The 18,514-nt window shown below is 44.6% G+C and overlaps 1 protein-coding gene across 1 annotated transcript; it reads left to right on the top strand.

Moving 5' to 3' along the window:
• The first annotated feature begins 1,369 nt into the window (after nt 1-1,369).
• On the top strand, nt 1,370-17,446 carry ppap2d (phosphatidic acid phosphatase type 2D). Its single transcript, XM_020094114.2, has 6 exons — nt 1,370-1,945; nt 13,202-13,359; nt 13,457-13,743; nt 13,869-13,926; nt 15,534-15,710; nt 15,918-17,446. Exons 1-6 carry the CDS (start codon nt 1,738-1,740, stop codon nt 16,020-16,022), a joined length of 993 nt encoding a protein of 330 aa, XP_019949673.1. The 5' UTR covers nt 1,370-1,737; the 3' UTR covers nt 16,023-17,446.
• Nucleotides 17,447-18,514: the final 1,068 nt, after the last annotated feature.

Here is an 18,514-nt window from a genome sequence, read left to right as displayed (position 1 = left end):
TCACTATGCTTCCTCACTTTTAAATGATGATTTACTGCCATCCAGTGGATGTAAATCAATAATGCGCAATAAAAGTAATACAAGTTTTCCCAAAGTTAAGACGAGATACACGAATACAAAATACAGCTGTGAAGAAGACACATTTGAATAAATTGTGCAAGTATATAAAAATATAGAGAATATGTGAGATTTGACAGTCCCACAACTTGGAAGACGAGTTGTGAAAGAAAACAGGGAAATGCCAAGGATTTATTTTGCCAGCTTCTTAAATATGAATAGTAGCTGATTGTGATTATTCTTAATACTGGGTAATCTCAATTAATTATTAGGCCCATAAAATGTGTAAACATCCCATAAAACAGATAATCGGCACATATTCATTCTTGATAAGCTGGAAAAAATGTTTAGCATTTTACTTTTACTTCTACTAACAATTATTAGTCATCAGCAAGCCTGTCACAGGCCTGATGTTGTTTTACTGGGGAGGTTTGTTTCTTTGTTCTCTGTACCTGTCTTTTATATGGGACATTTATACATTTTATGGATCTCGCAATGAATCGTTATTAACCAAAAATGAAAATAGTTGTTTTCAATCATTCATGTGCAGGAAACAACAGCAGTCAGCTGAGAAACATTTGGTACATGCTGTGCCTCTGCCTCGTCACCAGGGGGCAGGAAACCTCCAGTCTAACCTCTTTATATACAGTCTATGAGTCTAACACACTGAACTGATCAATGAGAATCCAACAGACCTGCATGCAGCCCATTGATTGATTAACAACAACGTTCATTTCTGAACATTACATAAACTTATCACACGTTTCCTGGGGGATATGGTGTGTGTTCAGATATGTTTGGTCTCTGCTGTCTGTAGTGAACTGCCAGACAGTCAAACAGCAGGAGTCAATACTGTGGAAAAATCCATTTGCTGGGCTGCAATGCAGATATAAGCGCACAAGATGGAACAACCCTGATTTTTAATAGAATAATACATAATAATACATGGTAATGGAGACTCATGGAGAAGTACTGCAGACTTTGTGAGGATTATTTGAAGACTTTGTAATGCAGATGTTTCTTTTTGCACAGGTTTCTTGTCTGTGGAGTAAATGCAAACTAAAGTGTGGAGAGGGTGGTGCAGGATCCGTGTGTGGGAGGTGTCCTCGCATGTGTCGGACAGGAAACTCTCTGGATCAGGTGGATCCAACAACGTCAGTCTCGTCGTTCCGTATTGATTTTTTTTTTTAACTTCATCTGCGTAAAGTCAAACGGAATACGACCGGAAATCAAACATATTTTCAACTTAAACTCCAGTCTCAGCCGTGTGGCGTTGATCGAGAGGCTTTTATTTTGAAAGTTTGAACCGGTAGTGGTGTTCACTCCGGTTTCATTGACGCTCATGTGAACGCTGGACTCTGCGGACATTTGAAAGCAGATTGAACTTCAACAAGCTCCCACTCGCGAGTCTGTCGTCAGCTGAAGTTCACCGGGATGTTCGTGTTGCGTCGTGTTTTCACTTAGCTCCACTTTTCTCCCGCAACGTGAAGCGGTGGCCCCACCAGCGGGTGGGCTGTGCTGGGTGACCGGGGTCTGCTGCTGTCAAACCCGCGCTGACATGGAGCAGTCGCACCGGGGACGGACGGACTGAAAACAAGTTTAAAAGTCATCCCCGACAGAGAGACGAACAACAACGGACTAACTTTCCCGATAAAACGAGTTGTCAGCTACTCATTCGACATGCAGAAGTTCAACTCCAGCGGCACCCACGGCAGCACGCTGCCCCGGGACGGGGAGCTGCAGCTGCCGCTGGCGGACAGCGGAGTTCCCGGGGAGGGGATGGAGAACGGAGCCGGCAAACATTTCCTCGATCAAAGGGAAGAGGAGAGCTCGTTTTGCACCAAGAGCAAGATGCTGGTCGGGCTGGATTTAATATGTCTCTTTGTCGGTAAGAATACGTGTGTTACGTGTTGTGTTATTACAGATGCACTGCCATTTAATTTCCATGATTTCAGTCTGACCATTACTGGGTTTAAAAGGACCCCTACGCCTACATTTGCTTCTGTTTTTATTCCACACATGTCAACACCAGCTTTGTAAATCATTCTGACTTTTATTCAGAGGTTGCACGAAGCTGGGAAACGATTGAAGTTAACGAAGCTGCAAAGCACTTTTCCAGAAGTCGAAGGGGAAAGTGTTCAAAGAGGCAGACAAGTTTCTGCTCCCCTCGGTGCACGCGATGAAGGGATGAGAAGATGGAGGGATGAGAAGATGGAGGGATGAAAAGATGGAGGTGGAGAAGAGGGGGCCCGCTCAGTTGGCAGGAGCAGAGTTGTCCCGGGTACTCATCTGTTCCCATGGTAACCCGTGGGAATTGATTCTGATTAAAAATAAGCTTCGTGTTCTCGCGCCGAAAATCACCTCAGTTCTTCAGCCTCGTTTTTCCACCGCAGGGTCACAACTGAACTCACAGACTTCACTGAACCGACAGTTCACACTGGGAGAATCCGAAAAACATGCAGCAACAGCATGTGCACAAGTCAGGGGACAGTGACTTAAGAGTAGGAGTGGTCCAAAGCAGTCTATATTTGTACATACGCTATATCAGATTTAATGATTTATTTATTTCTACTAATAAATCAGCAATTGTGTTGCAACTTTATTGTGCAAAATCATAATTTATCGTGCATCCACCGTCATAAAACCTTGAGGTTAATTTGCAGTTGGAAATGCTTTTGCATGATAATTTGATGATTATTTTAATCTGATTATTTTCCTAATTAATCTATTGTTTATTTTGTATAAAAACCTCAGTTGTAAATGCTATAAATAAAATGCTTATTCCCGGAGGTGGTGGAGAGAGCCACATGTGAGGGATCCCTCTCCTAAGACGGACAAAAGTGCAATAGATGTTGCGTTTAACTGAACACATCAACAAAAATTACAATATTTACAACACTGATCAGAAGAAATAGATTTTAGCATCAAGGAAAGTCAAAGTTTAAAGTCATCTTCTAATCTTTGCAGCTCTACTATGCTGCAGAAGGATGCACGCATACAAACAGTTCAAGTCCTTCAGTGTACAGTATACCCAACCTGAGGCAGTGTTGAGATTCTAGTGTAACTTATTATTGTGTTTCTGAGGAATACACTAAGATAAAGCATCATACATTGGGAGATTATTCTATGTTGTATGCTGTATGTGAATCTACAGTAATTAGATAAACATAGTGGAGAAAATTGAAATATTGTGCATTAGAGGCTGAGAAGAGGGAATCATCTGAAATCCCAAAATTAGACTTGTGTCATCACATGACTGTGATAGGGAGGGGAGCATCCATGTTGTGTGGCTGATTTGGTCTGGGATGCACGAGAGAGAGAGGTGGAACCCGTCAAGGCAGATCGACAGGTCTCAGCCTCGTTGGCAGTTAGAGTGCAGGAAGTTGTCTGGCATACAAAACAGCAGCATGAGGCACTAGTTCCAATGCTTTTTCTTCACCCCTGCAGGTATGCTATTAACTGTTTGCCCTGCTTACGTCCCAGCAGCTTTGTTGTGTGTTCAGGAAGTGGCCAGTGACCCAGCATCAGTCAGCACAATGGAGGAAATGGTGTCACTCAGTTCTCCTCCTAAAACACACTATGGACATGCCACTTGCTTTCTCACTAGATTGCATGCCCTCACCTCTCTTTAGCAGTCGCGACAGTGCATCTGATATTGTTTTCACCTCGTGAGTCTGTGTGTGTGTTTGTTATCACGGCACAGCGTGGTCATAGAGACACCTACTGCGGCAGCAGGCGGTTAAAAAACATTTGGCAGCTGTCTGTCTGTTGATGGATTTTGTCATGGCGACCGCATCACAACGGTGCAGGACAAAGTTGCTGCAAAAACGTGCAAAGATGCCAGAAGTTGGTGGAATCTCTGTTAATTCTTAGTAATTGTTAAAACTACAGACCATCTTTCTAAAGGTCTTACTGAGCTGGAACACTTCACAACGAAAGCTGGTGCAAACATCACAAGGACAAAAACCAACCACAGTTTCAGGTTTTTGTGGTGGACCATTCATTGTCCATGAAATGCTAAAGGGAAATAAACTCCACAACCAGATGAAAACAAACCACGTTCACAAATGTCATCTTCCTTTTTTTCTGATGTTTTATGTCAGACAGGAAATGTGTTTGCATTAACGTGATTTGATTGCCTATAGCGCCTGCACTCGAGTATTTATTTAAACGCAGTGTGACTGGCTGGTGCCTGTGGTGCTGCTTGAAAAGTTGAACTTTTCTTAACTTCTACCTTGTACAACGCAAGCAAAGCAAACATTTCACAGGTTTCTGTTGAAGCCTCCAACATGGAAATGTGAGTGCTCAGTTTTTTTTTCTGACCTATTTAGTTGAGTTCCTCTCCAGCAAAAACAGAAAATGTTGATTTACAGTTTTACAAAACACATAAATCAACATTACCTAATAAACAACACATGTGGTGAAGTGCTCAGATGGCTCAACAGTACTGAAACGAGAGCACAACATTAGAGGAAACTGTACAATGTGACGTATTGTTACACTGGTAGAGTTCATTAGCGTTTTGGTTACTTACAGATTCACAGCGGTCTCACTGCATCTTGCATTGTCTTTGTGAACCATCGTGTCAGTTATCATATCAGCAGAGGCCTGACCTTGACTCATCTGTGGGCACTTGGTACTCAATGCCATCCCTTATTGGAAATGAATTGGGCCCTTCATTTAACTAAATCCTCTTATCCCTGACTAACGCAATTTTCCTTTAAGACCGCCATCATCGGCTTCTCTCAGACGGTTGACCTGCCGACATTACTCATTCTGTAAAGGGGCTCATTCACAAGTGAAACTGTGGAATTTTACCCTGAAGCATCCGTCCTCATTATGCCATCAGCACAAGAGGGATTCTTGTGTTGTGAGGTTTCCTTGTGTCTCCTTGTTTACTTCAGATTTAAAGTGGTGACATAAAGTTAGTATGCTGTGGTGTTATGAATGGACTTAAATCTGTCTGTGGAATGCTGGGAAATTAAGGACATCAGCCACGGCTTTGACTCAGGTTACCTGATCTCGCTGTTACTCAACACCTGGCTCGTCTATCATTGTTTCGGTTTTGAGGCAGGGTTGTTTGTGGGTCTGTTCTGACATGCACGTGATGGATGCTCCACAGAGAAGGATTGTTCTGGTTCAGCTCAGTGTCAGTTAGTGCCGTGTAAGCGACAGAATGCAAATGCCTGAATGTGTTTAAGTGTTTGTTTGTGTGTTAAAGTGTGTGTGCATACATTCCTAGTGTGGAGATATGACCAGGAGAGAGGCAACAGAATCTCTGCCCTGTGGCCGCGTCTAAGATCTAGCGTCCAGCAGAACTGGGGGTCAGAAGGTTTCAGGTGTTTGTCATATCTACCAAACATGCAGGGACAGGCCTCCCAGCCTGCACTGCTGTTTCCCTCCTGCACAGGTGGTCCCAACTCTATCATCACCCCAATAAAGCCAGTTTATTGCTTCTCTGAAGAGTAATTGGGAAATGACTGGAAGTGGCAACAACCGTCAGCTTATACGGCTTTGGAAAACAGACCAATTGCCACTCGGCTTGACCTCCCTCCAGGGGTTAACTGTGAAATTGTGTCATACTTGATTTGCACAAGTTGTTAGGCTGAGTTAAAGACAAAGCTCATCGATTTATCTATTTAAAACAAGAAAGGGATTGATTCAATAGTGAAACTCAGTTTTGGATACTTTAGAGACAAAAACCTGGAATCAGTTGATGGCTGTAGTGTGTGAGTGTGTTTTTTGTTCAAGACGAGAAGCAGCATGCCAGGACGAGACGATAGGTATCTACCCTAGTGATCTGAATTCTAAGAGGGCCCTGTCTTTCCAGCTTATCTTTGCTTTTGTCAGCTCCTCTTTTTCTCTTCTTTTCTTCAGACAGTCTCTATTTTGGGGCTGAAGGTGTTCCAGCAATGTAGCGAGGTGTGTGTGTGTGTGTGTGTGTGTGTGTGTGTGTGTGTGTGTGTGTGTGTGTGTGTGTGTGTGTGTGTGTGTGTGTTGGGGCAGGTGACGGGTTTATGTGAGAGGATTCCTGGTTCTGTTCTTTTGGCAGAGAAAGCCGCCAAGTGAGTGAGACAGCGAGAGGCCAACACGTCACAGCATGTTGGTGTGTACCGGGCCAGGAATATTACATTTTCTCATGTGCGTGTGCATTTATCTGTGTGTGTGCCTGTGCGTGCTAACGAGGAAAAGTGTGGGTGTGGATGTTTGTATATTTGTGTCATCGTGACAGCAAACGCAGACGCCCTACTACAGCTGACATGTGTGTGCTCTTTGTTGACAAATTTGCCGGTTCTGTTTTGCTTTGCATTTTAGGACACGATCACACGCTGCAAAGTTATGAAACACATCAGCGTCACTCGGCCGCTGACAAGTGTAGAGCCATTAAAAATGAATCAGTCAAACCATTACCTAGTGGAGGAAGTGATTTCACTTTCTTTCTTTCATTAGAGCATTAATGCATCTCCTTCCCTTTAGAAAGCACTGCAGAGGTTCATGAATCCATTAGCTGCACCCTTCCATAGGCAGTATATACTGTTGCATTCACCGTACTGTGCTGTCAATACAACTTCCCCAGCCCATTAGCACAACAGAGCAACTCAGGCCTCAGAGATGTCTCATTTGCCTGAAGGCTGAGGGGCAAGTGAGAGCCTGAATGAGTGAACAGCCCCAGGGAAGGAGAGCAGAGGGAAGTGTGGAAAGAGAGAAGGGGTTGAGGTTTTTACAGTAGGGGTCAGAGTTCAGACCCAGGGGCGCCTAAGGGATCTTATCTACAGCTGTCTGTTTATGTCCTCAGGAGGAAGCAGAACTCGGAGACGGATCGGAAAGGTTTAGACACCAAATAGCTTCAGATTAACTTTTAATGAGACAGCTGCAATCGTCTCCTCGAAGATGGTTCCATAAGTGCCCACGACGGTCCATAGGTATTAGTTCTAATGACTGAATAAAGATGGGAGTAGTACTCTCATCCTCAGTGCTCATTAGCTAGAATGGGTCTGGAGAGGTTTACCATCAAAGCATCTACCTGAGTGCGAGTACTGCCTGTAGCCCCGCCTCTGCATCTGTCAGAATTAATGACTCGTCCTCCTCTGTCTGTCCCCATATTGTCTGAGACTTAGACAGCACCCCCATGGCGCCATGGCGTGGCTACACATCATTGGGAACATTTTATCATTGTGTCACATCACACCTGCTCGAGTTTGTCTTCCTTTTTCCCCACAATTTTCTCTCTGAAGTTGCTCCAACTCTTCTTTTGCAAACATGTTCTCCAAACCAAAACACTGACAAAACTGCCCTGCAGCCCTCCGCAATCAGGCCGCTCGATGCCAAACACCTCCCCTGCAGTCTGAACCACAGCTCTGTGTCTTTCTCACATTGCAGACTGTTCGCCCTTAGCTCCCTGGGCACACCCTCGTACCTTCCCGCCACAAAAACCACCAGTGAACTCCTTTAAAGTTTTCAAGGTGCATACCACAGTGGCGGGTCCTTTATGTTCCTGCTGAATCAGACAGGCACACAGACAGCCCACTTCAGACCTCACCACTCATGCCCTGAACTCCTGAGCCGGGCTCCAGGAAACAGGTCAGTGAAGTGTGGAAAGAACAGAAGCAGCTGTGGGAGACATGTCTCCACTGGCCAGCAGCAACAGTAACAGTGGAAGGGGTGAGCGAGACCGTTCCTGGGGCGATGGTTGAAGGTGAACAACATAAAGGCAGCTAAGACCGCCTTGCTCCCAAAAACCATCATATTTTACTTCAGACCCGGAGTTTGGTTTTGTTCTGTGTGGGTTTTTTTATTTGGCTCATCAAAAGCTTCAATTAATATTTCCGTTTCTACTTTCTCTTGGAGCCTGGATACATGCACCGTGTGCCATAAAGACCACGTATAAATAGAACAAACTTGTGAGTCTGAATCAGTAGAATCTGATATAAGCTAAGGGTGAAGCAGTAGTTGTCTACTTAAAGAGGTTGTGTGGAGTCCAGCTGCAGCAGATGCTGATGTTAACAGATAGTGAACAAAGATCCAGAGCTGCTGTGGCTCCTCGGCCCCTCTTTGTTCTTCGCTGATTACTCTCTTTGTGCTGCGATCAGGGCAGACGAAACAGATCAGCCTCTCAGACCAAATGTAGGAAATTATGGGAAAAGGTGTGTGTTTGTGTGTGTCAGTGCAGGAGGCGGCCACTCACCCTTATCCCACCTCTCGACTACTTGGATTGGGCCACCAAGGAAGAGTGAGATGAACCACCAATAAAGTTGGTTGAGACCCAGCTGCCTTTAGTGAGTTTTATTCAAGCCTTTGCAAAGAGGTCAATCTTTCAGCAGGTGTCTGAGAAAAAAGACAGAGCAGGTTTTTATAATAAGGAAACTACGCACACACACACACATACACACACACACACACACACAAGTGGTAAAAATAACTCAGAGCCACATCAAACTAAGTTTTTCTCCCAGTTCCACTGTGGAGGGTCATTATAGCATTGAAGCTTCTTTTCCAGCAGAAAATGTGAAGTTTTAGATCATGGTGGTTTCGATTATGAGTGAAAACATTAGAGGACAAACATACAACATGTACATTTCCATTACACCCCCTTCAAGAACACACTAGTTTAATTGTTGCAGTCTATGGTCGCCAATCATAATCACAGCTTTGGTGTAAATGACTTCATCTCAAGTGCTACCTACCTTACAATGGTGTGTGTGTGTGTGTGTGTGTGTGTGTGATGGTGCAGTCTCTTCCCGGACTCCCTCCTTAAACAAAGACTTTTTTTATTTACCAGCTGAAACATAAAAGAATTGGCTTCATCTTTAAAGCACCTGACTCAGACTGAATAGCGATGAGATGAGAGGACGGATCATGGCCAGCTTACAGAGACAGCTTTGTGCAGTTAAAGTCATTATTGCACAAATAATTGTCGAGGACGATCCAGACCGACAGCAGACCGTTGTTAGTGTTCGGCAGGGCCTTCGCATTGCTTCTTGCAATGCTGTTACCGTGGGATTAACTTGCTTGCACAAATTCAATTTACGACACTTAGCAATTCAGTTTACTGGCTTTATGATCGTTTTTAGCAAGGGTGACTTAAAAGTAAACAAGCAGCTTAAAAGTTTGTTGGGAAACACTGGCACATGCAAGATGCCGAGGGGCCCAGCGGAGGGTGGACCACCCCTGAAGGGTGCTGTAGAAACCAGGGCTGTGGCTTCGGCTCGGCCTAGTGGAAGCTGCTGGCCACATGGATCTGTGTTAACAGGTCACTAATTGTCTGTCCTCCACTTCTATCAAAGGGCATATTCAGAACGAGGCCTGTACAGTCAGATATTATCGGGTGTGATGCCACTGTGACTTAGACTTAGCTTTAGGCTATGTGTCACGCTGTGCCAATCTATCAGGATACAGCATCCATGGCAGTTCATTCAGGTTAACATGTGAATGGGCTGTTTGCCTGAATGCACAACTGTGGGAGTGTTTGACTTCATGTGGGTTTCTGGCTCTAGCATGGTTTATTTGGTTGGTTAGTTGTTTGGTTTTTTTTTTTGTGGGTGCTAGTTGGTTTTTCACGGTCTGTTTGGTTGTCTGTTAGTCTGCGGGTTTGGTTTGTTTGCATCCATGTGCGGTTTTTATGTGAGTGTGTTGAGCCTGTATGTGCATTTGGGGGTATTCTGCTGGTTGAGGCGGGGTAGTGTTTACAGAGCGGGTCCCAGCAGAGCCCAGATCTCTGACCCTCACATTCCAGAACCACCACTAATCGCCTCCGTCTGCTGTTCTGTGTAGAGAAACCCTTGAAGCATCTCTCTTGGCTCCATCTTTACAGTTTTCTCTCACCCCAGTATTAGTACACCTCACCCCTATTTGTCAATCTTCTAGTCCTTTGGCCATAAATTTTAGTCAAGTTATTAGTTTTCGTATTGATCGGCAGATGTTCAGCAACATGACCTTAAAGCATGTCCATCTGCATGCACCATCTGCCCTCTTTGCGTTACGTTGCCTTAAATCACTTTCTCCAGAGTTTATTTTTTTGTTACTTGCTTCAGTTGTTGTTATTCTCCTCTCGCAGTGAGCTCATTCTGGGCTGTGGTCATAGATGTGTAAATTAGAACCAGAAAAGTTTCTCAGAGTGAGGCACATATCCCCTCTGCTCTTATTCCTCCTCCTCTGCTCCCTCTCTCCCTCCCTCTCGTCTTCCCCCCTCCTTTTCTTTCTGTCGCTTTTGACTATTTGAAAGCATTCCTGCTTTGAGTGTCAGGCCCAGCAAGCAGCACATTTGGGCCTTGCTGTGGGAGCCAACCCACTCCTCCGCCTCCTTTTCGGTCCCCTTGCAGGCCCTCCTCGCCTGGCTCTCTTCTCGAGCACGTCTTGGCCAGGTGCAGAGGTTGGCTCACAGCTGCGTGACAGATGATGTGGGGGTCTCTGAAGTGTTTTTGTGTCTTGTTGTGAAAACCGTTGTACTGAAGTTGCCGTTGTAAAGTGCTGAGGGGCGACTGTGACGTAGGGGCTAGTAATTTGTATAGGTTTGTGGAGATACTCTTTAACCATCTGCCACCGCATGTGGTTTTAAGTACCCACACTTTGTATTTTGTTTAATATAACAACACTGAGAATTACTACTCACTCGTGGAATACACAGATAAAAGTGGTGGATGTGTTTTAATGAGAAACTGCCACACTGGAGTGACCTTTGCTCATGGACATTAGTGCTAAGTACGTTCATGAACTTCATCCAAAAACGGGAAAAGACAAGCCATCAGTATTGGCAGGCCTGAGGTAATAAAATATGCTCCTAACTGGCTCAGCTCTCCATGGTTTCCATTAGACCACCGTATGTATTGAAAATGATCCCTACTGTAAGCTAGAGATTTTAAGCCTTCAGGGAGAATCTGTCCATTATGTATCCATCAGCTTAATATTGATTATTGAGAGTGGAATTGCAGTTTTGTGAAATAGGCATAGAGAAAGTCTGAGTTAATATAATGGCAGGATAAATGTCAAATTCTCTACTTTTATGTTGCAACATATTTGAAAACACAAAAATGCACTGAGATAGGATATGGTAAAAACTAATTACAGAATTCAAGGGTGTAAAAATGCCATCGGCCTGTTATTATATGTTTTACAGTCTGTTTCTTATGTTAAAGACACAAAGAAAAAAGCTTTCAAGGTTAACATATCATTATTAAATATAAATTAAAGGGTTAAGATTATATTGATTGTTACATTGAAAACACTGTATACAGATCGTTCTTAACATTGCACACACACACACACACACACACACACACACACACACACACACACACACACACACACACACTAATCTTTAGCACAATCTTCCACCCCCCTAACCTGGGAACTGCAGACTATGTAAGTCATACTTTTTTTCCAGTTGAAAATGAGTGGATTGCATTTAAATGAAATTAAACAAAATCCACAACCACTTCTTTTAAATTGGAGATGAACCAGGTCATATCCCAGCATTTCCCCACCAAGGTATGACGCACAGAGATAAAGGGATTACAATTAGGAGATTAAGAAATGTGTTCGCGATTTATGCAGGTGGCAGGAATGTACTAAATGTTGAAATAGACCTGTGACAAAGTATTTATCGTTTCATTTACATTTCAGCTAATATAAACTAATCAACATGACTTCAGGCAAACTGTTTTCTCCTATCAGAAAATATATATATATATATACAGAATTTCAAGATAAGTTTGTATAAATTCATTTTAAAATCAAAACAGATGGTATCTGTATGTGACCTCTGTTTGTGGATGTGTCAGTGTGTGACTGAGGTGGATCTGATGTGGGTGCGTGGGTGAGGAGACGCCTGTAGATGGCCGAGAGATGTGGGTCAGATGAGAGGTGTTTCCTATCTCTCTCTCTCTCTCTGTTGGCGTCACAGCCTCTGCTATCCAGCTGCAACGTGTTTCCCTCTCTCGTTTCCTCGCTCAGGCCCAGTTGAAAATAAATGGAAGTGGGCTGGGTTTTATCTGTGTTTTGTCGTTCTGTCAGGACAGGGTGACTTCGACCACAGACTTCACTAATATACACTAAGTTATAGCCTGGCTGTATCATCAGGTTCAGTGCAAAAAGTTGCTTTTATGCATTTGAAGTGCTGAAAGACTCAAATCTGTTGATTAGAGCTTGACTTTAGTTAATGGTTGTGATATCACTGTAGTACTTAAACTGGAAGATGTGGACATATTTACCTCTGTCAGGTATTCAAGTCCTGTGTTTGTGTGCAACTGTTTGTTCCTTTTGGCCTGTTTTTGTGTATATGCTGTGTTGCTACTCAGTCACGTAGTCTGAGAGATTCCCTGGCAGGAGCTGTGTTTTCGCCTGGGTGCGTTCCAGCCAACCAGCAAGCCTGGGACGATGGGGAGAGGCACAGAGGTTAATGATTAGTCCCATGTTCTCGTTGCATTCCGTGGGGTGACAAGGGGACATGGGATAAGGGACAGAGAAATGGAGCAGGCTGGACTGGCCTTTACAGGCTGTTAGAACATAAGAAAAATAAAAGCAGGGCTGTTCAGCTTTCATTTGTTAGGATACGAACGCCATCTCTCATTTTGCCCCCATTAAAAATGTTGAACAGGTTTTCCCTACTGTACCTTCGCCATCAGGCTGTGAGGTTGTGTAAGCGAAACCTTGACCTCTTTCACCTGATACAGATTAGAAGAAACAAATCGTGAACTCGTATTTAGAACAGCTGTTAATGTAAAATCAGGCGGACTAAACTAAATGTCAGCATAGTTCAGTGGAACAAAGCATCATTGTTAAACAATACCCTGCCCTTCCTACACCGGGTTTATCATCTACTTTCAGCACTCTGAAATTTTCTGTGTAACACGCTCTCTGATATCGCCTTTGTGCTTTATCATCCTAATCCTCCTCTGTCGTTCCCATCTCTGTGTCTCATCGGTCTTCAACATCCGTCATCTCTCCCTCTGCTCCACTGGTCGAAGCAGCTATGTGTGGAATGCTTGATTCCCGGGAATCTGGAAGTCATGTTGGATCTCATGTCATCTATGTATCTTGCTGTCTCTGTGATCCTTGTTGCACAGACCCCATGCTCATACACTCATCAAGCCATCTTTTGTTTTTTGCCTGCCCCCCCCTTCTCCCTTTATCTTCCACATCTCATCAGCCTCCATTCCATTCTTTGCATGCGAGTTGAAGGCCGTGACTCCTTACAGACGTGGCTTCTTCTGCGGAGACGCCAGCATCACCTATCCCTACGTGGAGAGAGAGGCCATCCCTGACAGCCTGCTGATCGCTGGTGGTATAATCATCACTGGCTTAACAGTAAGACAATGATACCTGTAGAGTATATATATATCATTATTTTAATATGGTGTAATGTCTTTGTTTTAAGATTAAAACGTCTCACCTCTATTCTCAGATTGCACTGGGTGAATGCTACCGGGTACGTTTCCGAGGTGTGCACTCGCGGGCGTTTGTCCGAAACCGCTATGTGTCGTGCTTGTACAAGGAGCTGGGGAGCTTCCTATTTGGTTGCTGTGTGGGTCAGTCTCTCACCAACATGGCCAAACTGAGCGTGGGACGCCTACGGCCCAACTTCCTGTCGGTGTGCAACATCACCTATGAGTCCATCAACTGCACTCCGGGCACCTATGTGCCCCAGGTCACCTGCAAGCAACCTAATCAGAAGATGGTGGAGGAGGCGAGGTGTGTGGCGTGCGCGCATGAGAAGTTTTGCTTGAAATAATTAGGTGTAAGGGCAGAGTATAAAATAAATGATTCATATAGTAAATGTTTAACCTCCAGCGTCTTGTATTGATCTTCTCTTTCAGGAAGTCTTTTTTCTCTGGCCATGCTTCATTTGCAATGTACACCATGCTCTATTTGGCAGTAAGTCACCTCTACCTTATACACACCTACACACACACACACTGGAATGTGACCTTCGCGTTCACCTGAGCTAGTGTTGTATGATTACAGCATTCGGTGCTGTGTTTACAATGTTGGGGGATTATTACAGCAGAGCTCTCACTTTCACCTCAGTTAGCAGTCACAACATTCCCTGGAGACCAAGAACACTGTGTGCAACTATTAATAAGATGATTAAACATGCGCAAACACACCGAGACATGTGCTGTTAAATATATTCATACTTCCCGATCGTGAGGGAGGAGATCTTTGAGAGCAGCCATTCTCAAAGAGCTGCCGAGACAGGGAGGAGGAAGAGGAGGAGGAGGAGGAGGAGGAGGAGGGGGGCTGTTTTCCACAGTGGGAACATGAATAGATGAAGAGACCATGCAGACAGAGGAGGCCTTGTTGTGGGTCTCATTTAGAGGAGGGGGTGGAGGGCTGAATGCGCCTGCTGAGAGATCGACAGGTTTCTTTCAACGCTAGACACCCTCCCCTCTCCCCCCACCAGCCTCCTCCATCTCTTCATCTCCCTCTTTTGCTCACGCTGCCCAGTAGTCATGGGTGCATTGTGGGGAGAAAAGTGAGAGGGAGGCAAATTCACATAATTATCCATTTTGTATTCCTCAGGTATTCCCTGTCATTAACCCTAAAATTATAGTCTTAGGTGGCTTAAATATTTGAGTGTGTGCGGCTAAAATGAATAAATGAAGTGAAGGCGATGCTGTGGAAATGAAAATCACCACCTCTCCTACTTGCACTTGTGCACCATAGAAGTCCAAGTGAAAAGCAGCCCCTCCGACACGAAAGACATAGACAAGGATGAGTGGAGGGGGGTTAATGGGAGGAATGAAAAGGCATAGAACTGAAGGAAAAAAAAGTGGTTTGAGAAAAACAAGAGCCTCAGTGTTAGTTACCCCTGTTTTCTCACCTCTTCACATTGCCCTCCATTGTTTCTACACACACACACACACACACACATACACACACACACACACACACACACACACACATACACACACACAAAGGCACCGCCTGCTTTGCAAGCTCACTGCTAGCTAGTGTTTCAGCAGACAACCAGGAGAGAATTTGTTGAACCTGTAGCTACATGCCACCAGGACTGTGGAACAGCTGCTGGAGTGTAAGGCAGCAACAGTTACACCTGCTGTCAGCTGGGATAGGAGAGGAGGAGAAGGACCCGGCGAGGGTCGGTCCCGGTGCAGGAATGTAGGCCACGTGCTCCCCAGTGGTTGACGGGTCCAGACAGACCTCCAGCCACCTCATAAAGCCTCTGCACTCTTCACGCTCGCCCTGTGACCCCATTTTCGCAGGCACAAACATCCATTCTGCAGTGTAGCGCTAATGCAGGAGATGAGTATGAACAAAAGGAGGAAATGGGGTTTAGTGTTAATGGACTAGTGCCAAGCATCCTTTTCCCCTCTGGGCAGCAGAGTGGATGCTTGCATTAAGAGAACTTGAGTCATTACAGACATAATTATCAGTTTATGTTCGTGGGAACCCACAGGCTTATATTCACTTGTATGTAATCAGGAACAATTCAATAACAATATATTTGTACTTCTCTACAGTTCTACCTACAGGCACGGTTGTCATGGCGAGGAGCCCGGCTGTTGCGCCCGCTAATACAGTTCCTCTTAGTGATGATCGCTATCTACACCGGCCTGAGCCGCATCTCCGACTACCGTCACCACCCCACTGACGTCCTCACAGGCTTCATCCAGGGAGGCCTCACTGCGTACTGGGTGGTATGTTGAAAATCACCGTTGTCTAAATAGATCAACAGTTATCTCTGTCTTCACGGGATTAGTTTCCCTCTGTTCTCTGTTGACGGGGCTAGCTTAAACAATAGCCCCCTCCATTTTCCCCACTCTAACGGTGTTTATAAACAGGAGATGATTGACAGTGTGTGGTCTGTTGATATCTCCTGACATGCTCTGCGTCTGTGCCCGCAGGCCTTCCACATCTCCTCCATGTTTAAGCCCTGCGCCCGTCCAGACCTGTCTCCCACGAGCATGTCCCTGGAGAGTCCACTGTCCAGCCAGCAAACTGTCTGTTAGCAGGCGCACGCTGTCACTCCAGCAACCAGATGATGTCAGACAGCACGGGCGAGCAGCAGAGACGAGAGAGAGAAATCTTTTAAGAAAGGGAATTATTATCCTTAGATAAAAGTGATGGAGTACAATCTACACATGCATGCTCTTATGGGCAAACTGACACACATGCAAACACACACTCACACAGTAATCTAACATGCTCACACACACACACACACACACACACACACACACACACGAAATTCAAGAAGCACATACGACTGTGAGTCAAACCCGTCCAGTGAAAAGAACTGCATAGTAATATTACAGATATTTTTTATATATGAAAAACAAAAAATAATAAAAAATGTCTATTTTTCAACAGCTGCTAATAATAATAATAGTTCCTAGTTTGGACCTGTTTTCTTCTGTGATGGAGGCATCTTGTCAGTGCACACGGTTCAGCTTTCAAAGCAGAGCTGGTCACTCTTTTGTCACTGGGTGAGAGAAAGAGGAAAAAAGAAAACTCCTGCCTCCTCTTTTGTTTTTGACCCTCTGCCTCCGCTCGTAAAAAAAACTTTACCCAGCAGCTGTGAACTGAGACCATCACACCTCGGATGTTAAGAAACACCACTGGCTTCAACTCGTAACCGTTTTTACCTTCAGTGGCCTGATGTGCCACTGCTCTAATCACACTGCCCTGCATCACTAAACAATAACCTGTATGTAAGAAAACAGCATTTGTGCTGTATCGCAATGTTATCTGTCTTTTAGGGCAGTGTCAGGAGGAGGAATCAGGTAACTCCGCCTCCCCTTTGCTGCCACTTTTCTCTACTAACCACTTTGACTGTGTCTCAGAGGTGGAGGCTCGACTGAATTTTAACCTTTGACTTTTGCCCCTGGACTCCAGTCTCTGAGCTGCACCTTGATTTATGCCACTCTGACAGGAGAGCCGCCCCCACAGGCTCTCCTGTGCATCTTTATTAATAGCACTTGAACGTACATAATGGAACCTTCTTATTATAATCAATATTATATATTTTATCACAAGTTTGAATAATCAGTGTTTATTTTTGTTAATGTCAGACTCATACACTATATTTGTTTTTTTTCCTCCTGAAATTATAATTATTCAAATTGAATGTAAATAGGTATGTCATTTTATAAACCACACAGAATTTTAAAAGTATTAGTTCCAAGTCTGGACAGTTTATACCTGTTTTATGTACGTGATTGTATTTACATTTGTGTTGATCAGGTACGGAGACTTACTATTGTATCTGTTGTAACTACTAGACTGAGCCACAGATATTATCAGAAAGCTATATTTTTTGTGTTCCCATTTATTGTCATGTGTCTGTTTTGTCTGTGAATGCCTGAAAGGCAGAAATAACCACTGTAATCAAAAAAACCAAACCAATAAAATAAAAGTTGAATGTATTAACCTCTTCCGTCCTCTACTTTATTTTTGGTATTGAGAAAAGATAAGAAAACCAGACACATATACTAGATCTCAGTGTCACAATATTTATGTCATCTGGGTTGTTTCTGGCTACTCAAGAGCAGAATTGGAAAGGTAAGACAGAAGTCATTATACAGTCATATATATTGCTGAAGCAAAATGTCAACACTGCAATGATAAGTGACTTAGACTCCTGTAGTGTTTGGAAGCTTCCACTCCAGCGCTCTCCCGGTTTCTTTCATTCCCTGCAGCCCCCTCTCCCCTTCTCACCCTTCCTCACTCTGCCCCGTCCCTGCCCTCAGTCCTTTTCAAGTGCAGTGGAGCATGATGGGCCGATTCAGGGGGGGCCCCGCTGCCATGGAGTTGCTTAGACAGATACAAGTTGGGCCGTCTGAGGCATTTTCTTTTTCATTTCTTTTGCTCCAACTACTTCCAGGCTGAGGGAGGGGAATAAAAAAAGCGGCCTGAATCACACAGAGGGCCTAAGAGAGAGAGGGAGGGAAAGAGAGAGCTCCAGTAATGGGTGTGCCCATAATGCTGAGGTATAAGGGGAATGGAAGAGCAGGAAAAGTGGTCCAGTAATGATGGAGAGGTGGTAATGGAGCAGTTGGCAGAACAGATGGGGTGGTAGATTGGGGAGAGTGGGGTGGTGGGCGTGGGGCGTCAGGGTGGGATGGAATATCATCGTGGTTTTCAGGCCTGTTTTGTTTCATAATACTGTAACTAAGGAGACATTTTTCATTCCTGAGCAACGTATGAGCCCGTGCTTGTGTGACAGGTTCTTGACGATCTGTGTGTGTCTCACTGGTTGTTATTGTCTTGTGTTTAGGTGTGTGTGACTGAGCAGAGTCAGAGGTAGGTCGCTCCACTGAGCTTAGCTTACACACCCTGTCAAACGAGACGTCTCCTTCACGCCACGGCCGCGGTCCTCCTCCCTAACCCTTTGGCCTTAATGGGAATGAATTGGGGTCGACAAGCAGAGGCAGATCCCGTGTGCTCACATTACTGAGGTCCAGGCGCGAGGGCCTCACTGTTTACACTGCTGCGACTGTGC

The sequence above is a fragment of the Paralichthys olivaceus genome, chromosome 5 (assembly GCF_024713975.1).
Source record: "Paralichthys olivaceus isolate ysfri-2021 chromosome 5, ASM2471397v2, whole genome shotgun sequence".
NCBI classification, from domain to species: domain Eukaryota; kingdom Metazoa; phylum Chordata; class Actinopteri; order Pleuronectiformes; family Paralichthyidae; genus Paralichthys; species Paralichthys olivaceus.
This window is presented reverse-complemented; position numbering and strand designations above follow the sequence as displayed.

What these genes read in the sequence shown, in the direction of transcription:
- ppap2d (XM_020094114.2), top strand. Translation starts at nt 1,738, where the DNA reads ATGCAGAAGTTCAACTCCAGCGGCACCCACGGCAGCACGCTGCCCCGG. An exon ending in TTTAATATGTCTCTTTGTCG is followed by an intron (nt 1,946 to 13,201) that starts GTAAGAATACGT and finishes ACATCTCATCAG; the next exon opens with CCTCCATTCCATTCTTTGCA. An exon ending in ACACCATGCTCTATTTGGCA is followed by an intron (nt 13,927 to 15,533) that starts GTAAGTCACCTC and finishes ACTTCTCTACAG; the next exon opens with TTCTACCTACAGGCACGGTT.